Here is a 17,623-nt window from a genome sequence, read left to right on the forward strand (position 1 = left end):
ACCGATGCATTTTTTTCCTCGATTGGATGTTTCGGTTGCCCCAAAAAAGCTGTAGTACGTCAATTCAGTCAGCCAAGTTAAGCATGCTGCCTTTAAGTGATGTTTTGTTATCCAGGAAGCATACATTGGATTTTGGTTGAGCTCGTCAGGTGCACTCTTGTCCCTTTCATGCTTCTGCTAGCACTGCTTCCTTTTGCCACTGTGTTGTTTAGTGAGGTGCTCTGCAGTCATGCAGTGCCAAGAGGAGATCAAACTAGAAAAGCCGTAAAATGGAAAAGCCGTTGCGGACAAGTGGAAGGCTCATTACCTTTGCAAGCATAGAGCTACAGCTTCAGGGCGAGGCGCCTCACGTCATATCCAACTTCTGGAGAGTCCCACTGGAGCCGACAGCGAAATTCGCGTAGCCAGAGGCGAACAGTGTCACGTGAGCTCCATGTCTGACAGCATGTCCCGACAAACCTCATGTTCCCCATGTAGAAACATCCTCCCAACACTATTAGTAAAATATTATTGTGTGCAGACAAACTAGTTTTAATTGAGTAAGAGTTGTTGGAGGCCAAAACACAGCCAGCTGTCATACCATGAAGCAGCAATTGCTCTGTGGAAACGGCTTCAGTGACAGCCAAAATTGTAAGTAGGTAAAAGTGATCGCTTTTTCACATAAAAAATTGTCTACACACAATAATCTTTTACCAATATTTAAAGAAAACTGAGCACAGCTGGGATAGGCACCAGCCGTCCCGCGACACTTAAAGGGACAAGCGTTAGAAAATTGATGGTTGAATAGATGAACACATTTGCTCTGTCCTAACAAACCCGCTGTACGCAGTGGTGCCTCAGTTAAAACACAACTCGCCTCCCTACCACTGTGGGAGCAGAGGGGTTTAATGTCTGACGATTTTATTGCGATTGACAGTCGAATCAGACTCCTCCAAATGGAATCATTTATTTGAAGACAGCCCTAGCGATTTTGCTAAAATTCATCTATCACAGCGGGGTCTGGAACGTAATTCCTACAATGATCGAGGAAACACTGTGCCGGAATTGTTACTCGCTTTGAGCTAGCAGTTTTTCCACTATCTAGAACCAAAAAAACTTAAAATAAATCTTAAATAATGATATAGAATTTATAAAAGACAAAGGGGCTAACTAAAAATAGATATTTAATTGCAGAATTAAATCATAAAGATCAAACAAATGAATAAATAATGTAAAAAAGGCACATATGACAAGGAACACATTGTACCTTGGATGTTGTACCATGGTATTTATAAGAGGAGGGAGAGAGAATAAGAAGAAGAGAGCCTCCCCATTGCTAGCTGGCGCACGGAATTCCAGAGCGAACCTCACAAGATCCGACTCAAAACATCCGGTCTTAGAAGCAGAAGACACCTACAAAACTAAAGAAACAAAACAACCAACAGTGCAGCCGACACAGTTTGACTGCATTATCAGCAATCAGCTCCTACTGAACAGCATCCAGCTCCCGTGTCAACCAGACAATATCCAAAAGGCGTACATCCATCCACAAAAATATGTAGAAGCTACTGCTGGTTTATGCGATGGAAAAACAGACTGAAGGAGACGCCACAGAAGTCCGCTCTCCCAAGGAGAGACAACCAGTGTTCCCAGCTTCCTGCACACTAAAAAAGCAGTCCAGGCACAGTGAGGGTGAACTGCCACTCCAACTACGGAGGCAAATATCCACAACCACTGGGAAACCAAATTCAGCGCAATAGATCTCCCAGGTAAATGCTGTACATTACTACATTACTTCATAAAGCTACTGTTTTTCTGTTTAAAGGGCAGTTTACATGTTAAAATGTGGGTTTTTGGGGTGGCCAAGCACAGAATAAAACTGATGTCAATTAATTTCAATGGGATTTAATTGATTTAAGATATGAGTGATTTCATGCGTTCGTTACGTCTCGTCTTGATTACTGTAACGTGTTATTTCCGGGTCTCCCTATGTCTGCATTAAAAGATTACAGTTGGTACAAAATGCGGCTGCTAGACTTTTGACAAGAACAAGAAAGTTTGATCATATTACGCCTATACTGGCTAACCTTGCACTGGCTTCCTGTGCACTTAAGATGTGACTTTAAGGTTTTACTACTTACGTATAAAATATTACACGGTCTACCTCCAGCCTATCTTGCCGATAGTATTGTACCATATGTCCCGGCAAGAAATCTGCATTCAAAGAACTCCGGCTTATTAGTGATTCCCAGAGCCCAAAAAAAGTCTGCGGGCTATAGAGCGTTTTCTATTCGGGCTCCAGTACTATGGAATGCCCTCCCGGTAACAGTTAGAGATGCTACCTCAGTAGAACCATTTAAGCATCTTAAAACTCATTTGTATACTCTAGCCTTTAAATAGTCCCCCTTTTTAGACCAGTTGATCTGCCGTTTCTTTTCTTTTCTCCTCTGCCCCCCTCTCCTTTGTGGAGAGGGAGACCCACAGGTCCGGTGGCCATGGATGAAGTGCTGGCTGTCCAGAGTCGGACCCAGGGTGGGCCGCTCGCCTGTGTATCGGTTGGGGACATCTCTGCGCCGCTGACCCGTTTACGCTCGGGATGGTTTCCTGCTGGCCCCACTATGGACTGGACTTTCACTAATATGTTAGATCCACTATGGACTGGGTAGAGGGGTTACCCACATATGCGGTCCTCTCCAAGGTTTCTCATAGTCATTCACATGGACGTCCCACTGGGGTGAGTTTTTCCTTGCCCTTAGTGGGCTCTGTACCGAGGATGTCGTTGTGGCTTGTGCAGCCCTTTGAGACACTTGTGATTTAGGGCTACCCCAAAGGGAATAAGCGGTAGAAAATGGATGGATGGATGATTGATTGATTGATTGATTGATTTGAGTGACAAGCTCAGTCAAGGAACCAATTGTGATCAATCAATTTTAAATCGGAACATGTTTAAAAACTTCACAAGCACACATTTTTGCTCTGGTGATTAACCGTCAAAAAGGAGTGGAAGGAGCTGCACTTTTCTGGTCCCACCTCTCTGCCACAAACAGCATTCCAAAGGGGGAAAGAAAATACGGAAAGAAAGAAGGAACAAACTGAACCCCACATGAGCAAGCACTTAGCTGAGCACAAAGTTGAGATACCGCTGTACAGTCATTACCGTTGCAGCAATGTAACACATGTAAACATGTTCAAGCATGATTAACTGGTCCCTACAATTGATGGACATGGCTAGTAGATGTTTCGTAATTTGTGTGATTTGCAATTTAACCACATGTCAAAGTGGTAGGTAATTTATACAAATTAGGCTGAATCTCACGCTGGATTTCCACTGACGGCCTCGGAATGGCACACGCACGGCAGCGGACTCTTTCCGTTTTTATTTAAGTCAATGTGGAACGTCAACCACATGTAGGTGACGCTAAACATACGCAGAGCTTCTATTTTGACCGGTCGCCGCAACAAATTTGTTAAATTTAGCTCAAATCTGCTAGTGATGGACAGGATGTTATGCACAAACACAAAAAGTATCCGGTTTACTTTCAAAATAAAATATGTCTAAAAGGCAGATCGTATTTTACACTTTGAAATGTCTTCATGGGCATCGACGGACATTAAGTCAACTTGTCAAAAGTTTTCAGACTTGATTACAACTTTTTGACACAAATGGATGAGGACATGCTGATTCCGGAGGTCCAAAATTAAACAATCTCTTGACTGGTTCCTCGCTGCGAGGATCAAGGGATGGGGTGGTGTCCATCGGCCCGTTGATAGCCATAGAGGCCGATGTGCGAAGCGCAGACCCTGCTGCATCGCGGGCATACGTAAGTGTTGATGAGGGGTGAAGCCTGGCTGGTCTCTCTCTCTTTGCGTTTCCTCCTTTTGTCTGCTGCTGCATCTCTTCTGCTGCACTCGAAGCTGCGGCTTGCACTGCGCACGACATGGTGGCAGTTGTCACGGTCACTCGCCTCCTGCTGCCATTTCTGGTTTGGGATCTTGGCGAGGAACAGCTGCTGTGCACCACCACAGTGTTTGCCCTCTATCTCACCAAGGAAGACTGCTTTGGGTATCCTCAAGTCTTTCATTCTGGCCACGTGGCTGGTCCAGCTGAGTTGCTGTTGTAGCAACGTAGACTTGAAGCTGGGCAGCTGAGCTCGCTGCAAGACCTCCTCGTTGGTGACGTACTCCTACCACTTGATCCCCATGATGTAACGCAGACGGCCTTGATGGAATCGCTCCAGCAGCCTGGTCTGCTTGCGGTATAGAACCCAGGTCTCGCAGCCGTGCATTAGGGTAGAGATCACTACTGCGCGGTAGATCTGGATCTTTGTTGAAAGGAGGACTGAGTGGTTCTGCAAACTCTCTTGTGCAGGCGTCCGAATGTACTGCTGTCCCGGGCGAGTCTGTTGTCAAGGTTTTTGCTGACGGTTGCATTGTCAAAGATGATGCTGCCTGGGTATGTGAAGTGCTCCACCACGTTTAGGCTGGTGCCCTCAATGTTGATTTTGGGTCGGCTGTAGGCTCATCTAGGGGGCGGCTGGTACAGTACCTCCATCTTCCTCAGGCTGATGGTGAGGGCAAAGGCCATGGGAAAACAATGTATCGACAATGTATTGCAGGGCATGCTGGGTGTGGGCGAGAAGGGCACAGTCGTCTGCAAACAGCAGCTCGACGATCAGCCTCTCCATGGTCTTGGTGTAGGCAAGCAGACGGCGCAGATTGAAGAAGCTGCCACCTGTTCTGAAAAGGATGAAGTTGCCGTCCGCCAGGTCTTCCCTCGCCTCCCTCGGCATCATGCTGAAGACCTGGCCTGGCCCACCTGACATTCGTGCAGCTGACAGAGAATGGTGAGGAACTTTGGAGGGCAGCCCAGATGCTCAAGTATTTTCCATAGACCCTCCCTGCTCACTGTATCAAAGGCCTTGATCAGATCGATGAAAGCTGCAAATAGGCCCATGTTTTGCTCCCGGCACTTCTCCTGGATCTGCTTAAGAACAAAAATCATGTCTGTTTTCCCTCTGTTGGCCCGGAAGCCACATGGACTCTCTGGTGCGTTCTCCACGGCAATGGTGGAAATCAGCCTGTTGAGCAAGTGACACGCCAAGATCTTGCCTGCTATAGAGAGAAGGTTGATGCCATGATAGTTGGCACAGTCTGAATTCTCTCCTTTAATCTTGTAGAGACAGACTATGATGGCATCTCGGAAATCTTGAGGCACTAAGCCTAGCTCCCAGCACTTGGTGAAGAGGTCATGGAGACAGTCCGTAACCTTTTCGCCGCTGTGCTGGTAAACCTCTGGTGGTATGCCGTCGATTCCTGGGGACTTTCCCGGATTCATCTGTTGGACCACCTTCTTCACCTCCTTTATCGTCGGCAGATTGTCAAGCTCTGTCTTCACTTCTGCTTGGGGGATCTTAAGCAAGGAAGACTCTTGCACTTGCCGTTCGTCGCTGAAGAGGCCGCTTAAGTGCTCGGACCAGTGGTGCATGATGGCATTCTTGTCCGTCAGAAGGGTTGCGCAGTCTGGAGAACAAAGAGTGGCCTGGATCTGCTGAGAGGGTCTGTACACAGCCTTGAGAGCCTCATAGAAGGAGTGTGTGTCACCAAGGTCAGCATACAACTGCGTTTTCTTGGCGAGATATGACCACCAGTCGTAGTCTGTTTTGCAACGTGTTGCAAGCAGTTCTGTACGTGGTCCTAAAGCTGCTGTTGTCAGGGTTTGCCAGGAGGCGTTGATGGCAGTTGCGTTTCTTTTCGAGTAACTCCTGGATTTCTGTCTGATTCATCAAACCAGTCTGTGTTTTCTGGTTGAGAAACCCACTACTTCTGCAGTAGTCACTTGAAGGACCATCTTCAGTTGTGTCCACCGTCTATGTCAGCGTCAGGGTTAACTTATTTTCCAAGTTTCTCCCCCAGTCTGGCTTGGAAAGTCTCCTTGTAGAGCAGTTTCCAGAGTCTCTGAGCATTAAGTGTCTTTGTCTGAGGGCCTTTCTTTTTTAGTAGAGGTTTGAAGCTGAAGGTCACTTTGTACCGGACGAGACTGTGGTCAGTGTAGCAGTCAGCACTGGGCATGACTCTTGTGTGCTGCACATCTCTTGCGTCACGCTGTCGGGTCAGGATGTAGTCCAGCAGGTGCCAATGCTTGGACCGCTGGTGTCTCCAGGTGGCCCTGTACCTTTCTTTCTGCTGGAACATGGTGTTGGTGATGGTTAGCTCATGCTCTGAGCATAACTCCAGCAGCAAGCGACCGTTGTCATTGCAGTTTCCAATACCATGTCTGCCCAGAACCACTGTCTAGATGCTAAAGTGTCTTCCCACCTTCCAGTTAAAGTCGCCTAGTATGAGGACTGTATCTGCTGGGTTGACATGCCAGAGGAGGTTATGCAGGTCGCAGTAGAATGCCTCTTTCACATCCGTGTCGCCCTGCAAGGTTGGTGTGTAGACGCTGATGAGGGTAGCGAACCTGTTCCCTTGTATGGGGAGGCGAAGAGACATGAGTCGGTCACCCTGGCCGATAGCCAACAAACTACACAGTCTGCCTATCTTTACCCAACGGCAGAAAGGCGACGCTCTTTCTTCATCTTCCCAGACCAGTAGAATGTATAGCCAGTTCCATGCTTTGTCAGCGAACCTTGGTCTGCAAGGCATACCTTGCTGACAGCTGCAATGTCGGTATTCAGTTTGGCAAGTTCCTTGGCAACGAGTGCCGAACGTCTCTGGGGGCGGTCACTGTCTTCCGAATCCAGCATTGTGCGTACATTCCAGCACGCGGGTTTCAAAATCTTTGTGTTATTTGCAGCGCTTTGGAAGATGCCCTGCTGACCACTGCTAGACAAAACTATTTTAGACCACCTTTTCTAGGCCCCTCTCCATGTGGAGCAAGCAGAGCTATCCTAAAGAGGGCTGCTTGGTCACTCAGGGACCTGCCGGAAGATGCTGTTTGTCTCTTGTCAGCGTCTCCTGCTGCGCAGCCTCCGCCTTCTTTATCTCCTGCTGCGCAACGGGCGCCTTCTTCGTCTCCTGCTGTGCAGCCGCCGCCTTCTTCGTCTTCTGCTGTTTGGCGACCCTCCGCCATTCCTCCCTCCACCCTCCCTTGGTTTTGGACTTTTTGTTAAACTTAAAGTCTGGAATCTGTTATACTGTCAGAAGTGCTACTGACAGTTTGGTTATGTTTGGGTTTTCTTGTGTTTGGAATCACTTCCTGTCCTGATGCTCTTGTTTTGTCAGTGTTTTCTGTTTGGTACCTGTGTTTTGCAGCACCTTTACTTTCTGTTTCATGTCCTGTCAACACACCTGTTCCTTGTTTAGTTCGTTCTATTTAGTTCCACATGGGTCCCTCCTTCAGTGTTGGATCATTCTTGCTCTTCCTTTCGAGACCGATGCTTCATGTGCTGTTTTGGTCCTCTGTTGCACTCATTATACTCTCTTTAAAAACATCCAGGATACTGGATCATTGTTTTTCCAAAAGTAATTGTTGGCTCTCACAAAGTCTGCTTGATTTGTATTGTTATTGACAGCGAAAGGCTCTGTAGTTTCTAACGCAACGTCACACGATCACGTCTTCATGAGTTTGATACTATTTTGATCATATTTATTTATCCACAAACTTTGGAAGTTTTGTGGTGTCATTAATCAGATGTATATGATAATAGCTTCAATATAGAGGCAACTCGTTTTTCTACTCTATTTGTACTTTAATCAATGTTCGGTTCTGAATGAATGTTGGTAATTTCCCAACCAATATTTTACAACATAAATACAATGTTTAAACAACATGCTTTTTGACCGCATTTATTCAATGTCAGGTTGTGACGTTGATTTGACTATTGAAATTTGGTAATTTCCCAACCAAAAATGTGGATCCAACATTAGACATTAACATTGCCTCAATTTACATATACAAACTATTTTGCAACATTTTTTCCAAGTCAGTTTTAAAGGGCAACTGCACTTTTTTATTTTATTTTGCCTATTACTCACAATCATGAAGACAGATGTATTTTTTTTTTAATGCATTCCAAATAGTAAATAAAGGCGATTAAATGTCTGCATACAATGGAGCCTGTGGGAGCTGCTCTATTCTGCCTATGAAGCCTGTAAAAAACATCCAAACACCTCCATGAAGGTTTAATATTGGGCATTCTACCGAATTGAAGCAAAGTGCTGTCCCTTAACCAAAAAAAGGGTTAAATAAAACACTTGTTTTCAAACATGCATTTTTACTTACTTTATAATATCCATCCATCCATTTTCTACCGCTTGTCCCTTTCGGGGTCGTGATTTGTTTAAACCCAGAGCATTAATTGAGATAGTGATAAGAAAAATAAATACAATATCATCTTTAATAGGGCACATTGGGGGACAGCTATGTGTTTTTATGGATTTTACTGTGAAAAACCTCAATAAATATTAAAATAAATCTTTACACAAGTTAAGTAAGCATGGTATTAACAGAGTAACATATAATTTCATATTCATATTTGAGGGCTATGATTCAGTAGTGACAAATTTGGGGGGAGGACAAACATTCCCAAATATTCTGAAAATACAAGTTCGCTGTTCTTTTATAGAAATGTGTACTTCAGATTTTGTACAATATATACAGGGACAAAGTTTTGAGAATATAACTTACAAAATTTTAAAATATTTTCGACTTCACTGTGAAGCAATTCGAATGGTCCATATACATGATGTAAGTATATATGTAATGTAGTAAAAAGCACATGTTTTGATAATAACCATTAATATTCATGTATTTTGCTCATTTTAAGCATACGCAGCGCATTGATTTAAAAGACGCATCCCAGCCTTCGCTTTTTTAACCCCACTACATTGCTGATTAGTACTCACTGCAGACTTCATGAGAGCCAACAAACATAACAAAACATCAGGGGGGTGGAACCAAGCTATCTTTTCATGTCGTTCTCGCCAGTTCCGGGTCTACATTAGTTGTCAAAGTGTACCAACTTGTCCAAATACGTCCTCGTTCTTCTACTATCCAGGTGAGAGGCATAATTTAAGATCTACAAAAAAGTTTGATGAGCAAGGACACAAGGAAACAGCAACCCGTTGATCATTACTACAATGGCACGCAAGCTTGTGATCATGACGTCGCTATTAATAGATTGTCTGCATTAGCGCTTATAATAACAATATGACTAATACTTGGTTAAGATTGTTGCTGCTTTTTGGATGTTTTTTCTTGGGTTTTATGGTCGGAATAGAGGACCTCCCATTGGCTCCGCTGTAAGCAGACTTTTATTTACGAGTTAAAATGTATTTAAAAAAAATATCCTTTGTCATGTCTTTCATTATGATTGTGAACGAAAGCCAAAATTCCCAAAAAAGTCCATTTCCCCTTTAAAGGACATGTATGTATAATCAACGTTGTAGCAATGTCAAGTGCCTGATGGGTAACAAAGACATTTGATTTGTCAACCAATTTATTATACTGTATAGTCTACCTCCACCACAATATCCTGGAAGCTGGAGTTACTATTAGCCACTAACACTTGCTCAGCACCAACTGACACGGTCAATTGTTTTTTGTTCATGTGTTGGCCCAAGAACATTCAACATGTCCCCCGACTGGTGCAAAGAAAAATCTCAAAGGGCATTTTCACACTTCACACGTGTCCCCCAAAGTCCTGTATTTTTCAAAACACAAGCCTACCATGCTCGGGTGCCGAGTCCGGGACTGCTGATAAAGGTGGTCTCAGTTCAGAAAGACCTTGGTACCATTCAGTTGTGGTGAGAAAGCAATCCAACGTTGATACTCTCCAACTGCCAAATGAACAAACACATTAACTTATCCATACAAGACAAAGTGAAAGTACCCAAGTGATCATGCAAATATAAGAGCCCAGTATGTCCCCAAGGTCGCAAGAGTGAACGGGCCCCTCTTTGACCACTCTGATGCGGCTCAGCTGCATACTTGCCGACCCTCCCGATTTTCCCGGGAGACTTCCGGATTTCAGTGCCTCTCCCAGGGGTTTGGTGATAGCTGGGGTGTATAATGTAGCCCGGAAGAGTTAGGGCTGCATGGGATTCTGGGTATTTGTTCTGTTGTGTTTATGTTGTGTTACGGTGCAGATGTTCTCCCGAAATGTGTTTGTCATTCTTGTTTGGTTTTGGTTCACAGTGTGGCGCATATTAGTAAGAGTGTTAAAGTTGTTTTATACGGCCACCGTCAGTGAAACCTGTGTGGCTGTTGACCAAGTATGCATTGCTGTCACTTACGTGCGCAAGCAGAAGCTGCATACAACGTGTGGCTGGGCTGACACGCTGTTTGTACAGGTTGTAGAGGGCGTTAAATGCTGTGCCATCACGGCACGCCCTTATTATTGTTGTTTGGGTGAAAATCAGCAGACGTTTGAGAGAATAGTTGCCCCGAAATTCGGGAGTCTCCCGGAAAAATCGGGAGGGTTGGCAAGTATGATGCTGTCAAGCGCCATTCAAATAAAACTTGCGGGCCGCACTAACATTACATTTTCATATTACGGTGCGGGCCGCGTGTCTGAGACCCCTGGTTTATACATAGCACAAAGCAAAAAAAACCCTTGTATGCAGTGTTATTTCATTTTAAATTTCAAAAGAGTTTTGTGGCTCCCATTGTTTTCTTTAATTTGTGAAAGTGGTCAAAATGGCTCTTTGAGTGGTAAAGGTTGCCTACCCCTGACCTAGGACCAGAGATGCGGGTATGGCTACGCGACACCGAGTTGGACATCTGACGTTACACGAAAGAAGAACTAGACGCAATGCTCTCGATCAATTGGTGGCCCACGGCCCGACATACATTTTCAAAATAAATTTACTGAATTCAGGATTGACTGCTGTGACACTTTACCCAAGGCTCTTCTTGGGGGGGGTAAAGTTGATCCCTTTAAAAAGGCCTTAATTTCAAATTTAGGCTCGAACTAATTAACCGAACGATAAATTAAAAGTTGGTCTGTAACTTTACCAGTGTCGGTAATCACCATATGCACACATTATTATGGCTGCAAGAAGCAGACGGTAGGGCTGGGTGACGGTATGATCGTGATCGTTGATGGTGATTAATTTGAGTTTGATCACGGTGATCAGCTGTTGGCATATTTCCTCGATCAAACATGGCGGAAATGTCTGTTATAAGTTACCGCAGTAGTAAACCGTAGGTAAGCAACAATGCTCGGTATAATCCTGCAGGAGACAATTCACATTTACTGAACGTGATCCTGTGCGTGTCTGTGAAAGTGTGTGTGTTTGTGTACGTTTGCGTGCGTTTGTGTATGCGACAATCTCGTACCACCGTCGCAAAAGTCAGTCTCCTCACGACGCAATTAATGTTCAATCGCGTTGTGGCTCGTCCCCTGACACAGCTAAAAGTGCAGCCCAGAAGAACAAAATAAAGCAATATGACTAAAACTGGCATAGAAGTTGAAACACAACATTTGAAAGGATCAGTGACTTTAGTTTCACTATCTGCTGCAGCTCACTAGTAATCCTGCCCCGTGCGCAGACTTGCAGGCACAGAGAACGTCAATGTGACTGTTTTGGTCCCGACTGGGAGAATCAAAACATCCACTAATCTAATCAGAAAAGGCATTTTTTATATCTAAATATTTTTAATCAGACTTTTTGTTTATATGTCTGCAAAGATTCCACTCCTCTGATATAACATGTACTAAAAAATGTGTCCCTGCTGTTGGAGTAACTAGCACAATAGTACCGGTGTAGCTGGGTTGCAATCATGTGACCCAGAGGCACATCCGGGTTTCAGTTGATGGTCCGTAGTCACATTAGGCTTCTGTTTATTTACCCAAATCAGTGCAGATTTGGGCATATTTTGAAAGGTTTAAAGTAGGGCTGGGCGATATATCGGTATACGCGTTATATCGCGGGTTTGTCTCTGTGCGATATAGAAAATGACTATATCGTGATATTCGAGTATACGTTCTCACGCAGTTGCTTTTAGCTGCTGGCATTACACTACAGGCTCTTCCCACTCTGTCTTGTCTCTCCTTCTCACAGACAGACAAGCGCACCTTCTTACATACGTCACATACGGTCACGTCATACGTCACATACATATACGCCCTCGCGCAGCAGAGAGGTAGCGACATGTGTAACGTTAACTGTGATGCGAGTGGTAATACGAGAGAAAGAAGGTGCGAATCTGGTAACAAATGAAGGAAGAATTAATTCCCAAGAAAAACAAGAATGTTTTAATGTAGACACATAGAATCATCATACTGCTGTGATTATATGCATCAAGTGTTCATTCAAGGCTAAAGCAAAAGATCGAGATATTAAAAAAAGGCCATATCATATTTTGTCACATTATTTAGCTATAAATGTTGTTAAGCAATGTTTGCTAACGATATCAAGATTCAGTATATGCTGTTGAGGCTTCGAGAGATTTGAGAATATATTGTCTTATTACTATTAAGGATATTTTATTGATGCCAACAATTATCACCAAAGACGCTATAATGTGGTCATCCGTGTCGAATAAAACACTTGTCTTACCTGCAAAACAACAACAACAAAGCTTTTTGTTTCTGTTAAGAAAATGGACAATAAAAATACAGTTGATTGCACCACCAATCACAATACGATTTTACAGGACGTTAGTTTATTTGCACAACCAGGTCTTCGTAGTTATATTAAGGCACAGCAAACACAAAAGAACATAAACAACAATATTTAAACGACAGTGAAATACTTACTGTAGAATAAGCACAAACTTTGTAAGAAAAGTTTCATAAGCATAAAAAACAACCTAGAGACAGCTGGTATCCTCAAAAACTTGTGAGATGGGGAACCTGTCAGCCTAGGTGTCACTGTATTCTACAAACACTGTTTCCATATGAGTTGGGAAATTGTGTTAGATGTAATTATAATTGGAATACAATGATTTGCAAATCATTTACAACCCATACTTAGTTGAATATGCTACAAAGACAATATATTTGATGTTCAAACTGATAAACATTTTTTTTGCAAATAATCATTAACTTTAGAATTTGATGCCAGCAACATGTGACAAAGAAGTTGGGAAAGGTGGCAATACATACTGATAAAGTTGAGGATTGCTCATCAAACACTTATTTGGAACATCCCACAGGTGAACAGGCAAATTGGGAACAGGTGGGTGCCATGATTGGGTATAAAAGTAGATTCCATGAAATGCTCAGTCATTCACAAACAAGGATGGGGCGAGGGTCACCACTTTGTAAACAAATGCGTGAGCAAATTGTTGAACAGTTTAAGAAAAACCTTTCTCAACCAGCTATTGCAAGAAATTTAGGGATTTCACCATCTACGGTCCGTAATATCATCAAAGGGTTCGGAAAATCTGGAGAAATCACTGCACGTAAGCAGCTAAGCCCGTGACCTTCGATCCCTCAGGCTGTACTGCATCAACAAGCGACATCAGTGTGTAAAGGATATCACCACACAGGCTCAGGAACACTTCAGAAACCCACTGTCAGTAACTACAGTTGGTCGCTGCATCTGTAAGTGCAAGTTAAAACTCTCCTATCAAGGCGAAAACCGTTTATCAACAACACCCAGAAACGCCGTCGGCTTTGCTGGGCCTGAGCCCATCTAAGATGGACTGATACAAAGTGGAAAAGTGTTCTGTGGTCTGACGAGTCCACATTTCAAATTGTTTTTGGAAACTGTGGACGTCGTGTCCTCCGGACCAAAGAAGAAAAGAACCATCCGGATTGTTATAGGCGCAAAGTGGAAAAGCCAGCATCTGTGATGGTATGGGGGTGTATTAGTGCCGAAGACATGGGTAACTTACACATCTGTGAAGGCGCCATTAATGCTGAAAGGTACATACAGGTTTTGGAGCAACATATGTTGCCATCCAAGCAACGTTACCATGGACGCCCCTGCTTATTTCAGCAAGACAATGCCAAGCCACGTGTTACATCAACGTGGCTTCATAGTAAAAGAGTGCGGGTACTAGACTGGCCTGCCTGTAGTCCAGACCTGTCTCCCATTGAAAATGTGTGGCGCATTATGAAGCCTAAAATACAACGGAGACCCCCGGACTGTTGAACAACTTAAGCTGTACATCAAGCAAGAATGGGAAAGAATTCCATCTGAGAAGCTTAAAAAATGTGTCTCCTCCTAAACGTTTACTGAGTGTTGTTAAAAGGAAAGGCCATGTAACACAGTGGTGAACATGCCCTTTCCCAACTACTTTGGCATGTGTTGCAGCCATGAAATTCTAAGTTATTTATTATTTGCAAAAAAAAAAAAAGTTTATGAGTTTGAACATCAAATATCTTGTCTTTGTAGTGCATTCAATTGAATATGGGTTGAAAAGGATTTGCAAATCATTGTATTCCGTTTATATTTACATCCAACACAATTTCCCAACTCATATGGAAACGGGGTTTGTACTTTCAAGCCATGTTTTGTGCCTGCTCAATTTTGTATAAATGAAGCACCTGATTATTGACAAGTGGGGCGATTTTGAATGTGTGAAATTGGAATGCAAGACACGCAACAATTTAAATATTACCTGCCTGGAGAGTGAATAAAGAAGTTCCTTGAATTCACCAACGTGCTGGAATGGACTGGAGTCAGTTTGCAGCTGGAATTCTGTGTCGTTTTCTTCCTTCAGTGAATAGAACCTGTGCATCAATAAACAGTTGTTTTAAGATTCTCAATTTCTAAAATGACTTTCTTTGGTGAACCCCCAAGCTTCCCAAACACACACACACAAAAACAGAGCAAATTACATGGAAAGTAACTTTTCAGCAAAAACACAAAATATTATGACTGCATTTCCAATGCAGAGAGTGTTCCTGTTATATAGCATAAACATAACTAAACCGTCACAACTATGAATTTATGCACACCTGCTGTAGGTATATCCATATAAAATTGAAGAAATAAACACGTTTTTTATAATATGATGCTCGCAAATATGGATTGTGGGGCGAAAGTGGGTCATAATTGATACAGATAATTTCCAAAGTGGACTGCCCAGATGTGTACTATAAATAGATAAACAAATGCGACCTGTGTTGTTAGTAGTTATGGCCTACAGCCGGTGACATTATAGGATAGCAGACAGGTTAAACACGCCCCTCCAAAACAATGATGTATCAGGAGTGGCATGACTAGTTCCTTCTATTTCTCTTTCAGTATGTCGTTGGTGTCTGTCCTGGGTGTCTTTAGTGGGCTAACACGCACTAGCTTGCTAGCACGTTAGCTTAGCCACCTCGGATAACAAACAGCTAGCATTCAGACCTCACCGTTCAAGTGGCCCGTCGTCTTCTCAAGTGCTTTGTCGTCTTGCGCGGCAATAGTCCGTTTTTTCTTCGCCGTTCTTCTTAGTCGACGGGGGCTTCTGGGTTATCAACGCCACAAGGAGGTGACAGTGGTCGCAGAATCCTTTTGGATGTTCTCCGCAAAAAGTCTAGCATGGCCGTCGTGCGAATACCCGCACCACATCACCACCAGCCTCCATTTTCTTCCTTTGCGGATTTCCAGACAATGTGGCTCAATGTGCCGCAATTCGTTTTGCTTTGGACCAATAACAAATTGCAGAGACCCGATAAGATCCCGCCCCTTTTCGCTCTGTGGCTGCCGCTGCCTGAGTCGGATCATGCTCGACTGCTTCCGGTCGGAGCAGCCATAAGAGGCTCCTTGCAGTTGCAGTCAGTCCTACCCTCCCCGGTGTTCTGCTGCTACTGTGCGCGTTTGCCAGACTCTGCGCTGCAGGGTAAAGTCATCATTGAGGTTTAAATGTGCCCACATTCTGTTTCCATACTTCAGTGTTGGTCTTTCATCAGCAGAATCTCTGTTAGTGGGGCTGCTCCTGCTCAGGACTCTGTGCCCTGGTTGATACCTAAAGGGTTAATCCGTCACAGACAACCATTTTGTCAGCAGGATTGCTACAAAATGGCTGCAGTGCTTCAGACTTAGAGAAGGTTTCCTTGGGGACCAGACCCTAGTGGTTTAACAGTAACTGAACGCCATTCGCTCCTGGAAGTGTAGAAAAAAAGGCTTTCATCATGAAATTGTAGTTTCTTTATTATGTTGGTATACATTTTTAAATTGCTACATTGTGGCATTTAAGTTAGTGTGGCAATAAAATGAGTAGACCTGCCTTTTAGAGACAGGTATCTAGTTTAACATGTATTAATGACTGATGTTTGTGGAACTAGCAAAAAAAAAAACTTGAGATACCTCCCTGCTGCATCTGCTCATGTGGAGTGTGTGTGGGGGGAGAGCTGAAAGGAAGCAAGGGAAGTGGTTACATAATCGACTTTGAGGTAAGGTATACTGTACCAGGTCGTTTTTTAATTAGGGCAGGCGCGATAGTTTCTCCCTAGGTTCAGAAGATGGCGCTGTGGTGAAAAAAATACTATATGTTGTATTGCTATTGGGAGCAGCACTAGCACAATCTAGGTCACAGCAGGAGTCCGGCTGCAGGCAAGATCGGTCGCGGATAGATGTCAGAACGAAGACTGTGGACCATCAGCTGTGGCAAGCCTAATCTATCTTTATACTTGCTTTGAATGTGGTCATTATTGGTGAATCCATTTGTGATACTGTTTTAAGTAAAGGGATCACAATCTTTGACTGTGCCTGTGTCCCTGCAGAATACTTTCATGAGCTGTGATGTAACCCAGTAAAATAATTTTCTGTTTATGTTGATTGTCCTTTTAGCGAACCAAACCTTTATTTCAGTTGGTGTTTATAAAGAATGACACGGCGTAGTTTCCGTTGCAAGATAAATTGAAAGTGAAACTTTAGGGCATTGTAAGCACTGTTTTACGGTTGGCGTCCCACCATTTTTCAAATAAAAGGACCATCTAGTATCTCTTTATTCAGCCTTGAATTATAAGAACCACTGCAATGTACAGATGAGACTATGCAAACTTTACTTACTTTGAGACCAGAAAATCTGACTAACGCATTCTACCATCAATTTCCCTAATCATTGAGGGCTGAAGAGGAAGCTGGGGGCAATTCCAGATGACTTACGGAATACGTCATACTACACCCTGGCCAATAAGTCACACAGCGTTGTGAATGGGACACTAACCGGGAATTGAGCCTGCAAAAGCTGCGTTTCAGGTCAGCAATGACAACTTCTACACTACCAAGGGCTGCAAACTAATGGTTCACCATTGAACAAAACCTGACAAATATATTGTTTGTTAACAAATAGGACAAGTATGTACTTGAAAGAGTTGACATCTCTGATTGGGGACTCCCAGTGATACAAAAGCATAGCCTATGGGAATAGGACTAGACAAATCATATGCAACATGCAGATTGGGAAGAAATTTTAAAACCCTGCGATTGACTGGCCAACAGCCCAAATGTACCCAGCCTACTGTTATAAGACAGCTGGGATTGGCTACAGCTTCCCCATCACCATCAACAGGACGAACAGGGATTTTCAAAGTTAGGTGGTCCTACTCTGGGAAGATCCAGAAGACTCCAGAAGAGGCGCAACAGCTTCACACATTTTTCAATACCACAACATGCTGCAAGTATGTTCAAACTCAAACCAGGAGAAAGTAGTATACAGTACAATGTGACAACCTTTAGTCCTTTATGCCAGCTTGATCACCAGACTGAAACTTTTAGGAAATTTCAGAAATGGGATAAAGAACAAGTCAATAGATTT

General features: G+C 43.5%; 1 protein-coding gene across 7 annotated transcripts in view; it reads right to left on the reverse strand.

Moving 5' to 3' along the window:
• The window catches only part of znf1035 (zinc finger protein 1035), a 35,053-nt gene extending 19,373 nt beyond the window's left edge, over positions 1–15,680 (reverse strand). Inside the window, exons 1-3 of one of the 7 annotated variants that reach the window (XM_072912996.1) lie at positions 15,234–15,680; positions 14,499–14,590; positions 9,650–9,759 (exon numbers count right to left, since the gene is read on the reverse strand). Coding sequence is in view for 1 of the 7 variants with exons in the window: in XM_072912997.1 (XP_072769098.1) it covers positions 9,650–9,759; positions 14,499–14,606; positions 14,835–14,929 (313 nt within the window). In the remaining 6 variants the exon portion in view is untranslated. Of the gene's footprint in view, positions 1–9,649; positions 9,760–14,494; positions 14,607–14,834; positions 15,037–15,233 lie in introns of those variants that run through there. The other 6 variants (XM_061952141.1, XM_072912994.1, XM_061952131.1 and 3 more) reach the window with 6 other exon arrangements.
• Between the last annotated feature and the right edge of the window lie 1,943 nt (positions 15,681–17,623).

Source organism: Nerophis lumbriciformis, linkage group LG04 (assembly GCF_033978685.3).
Source record: "Nerophis lumbriciformis linkage group LG04, RoL_Nlum_v2.1, whole genome shotgun sequence".
Taxonomy (NCBI): Eukaryota; Metazoa; Chordata; class Actinopteri; order Syngnathiformes; family Syngnathidae; genus Nerophis; species Nerophis lumbriciformis.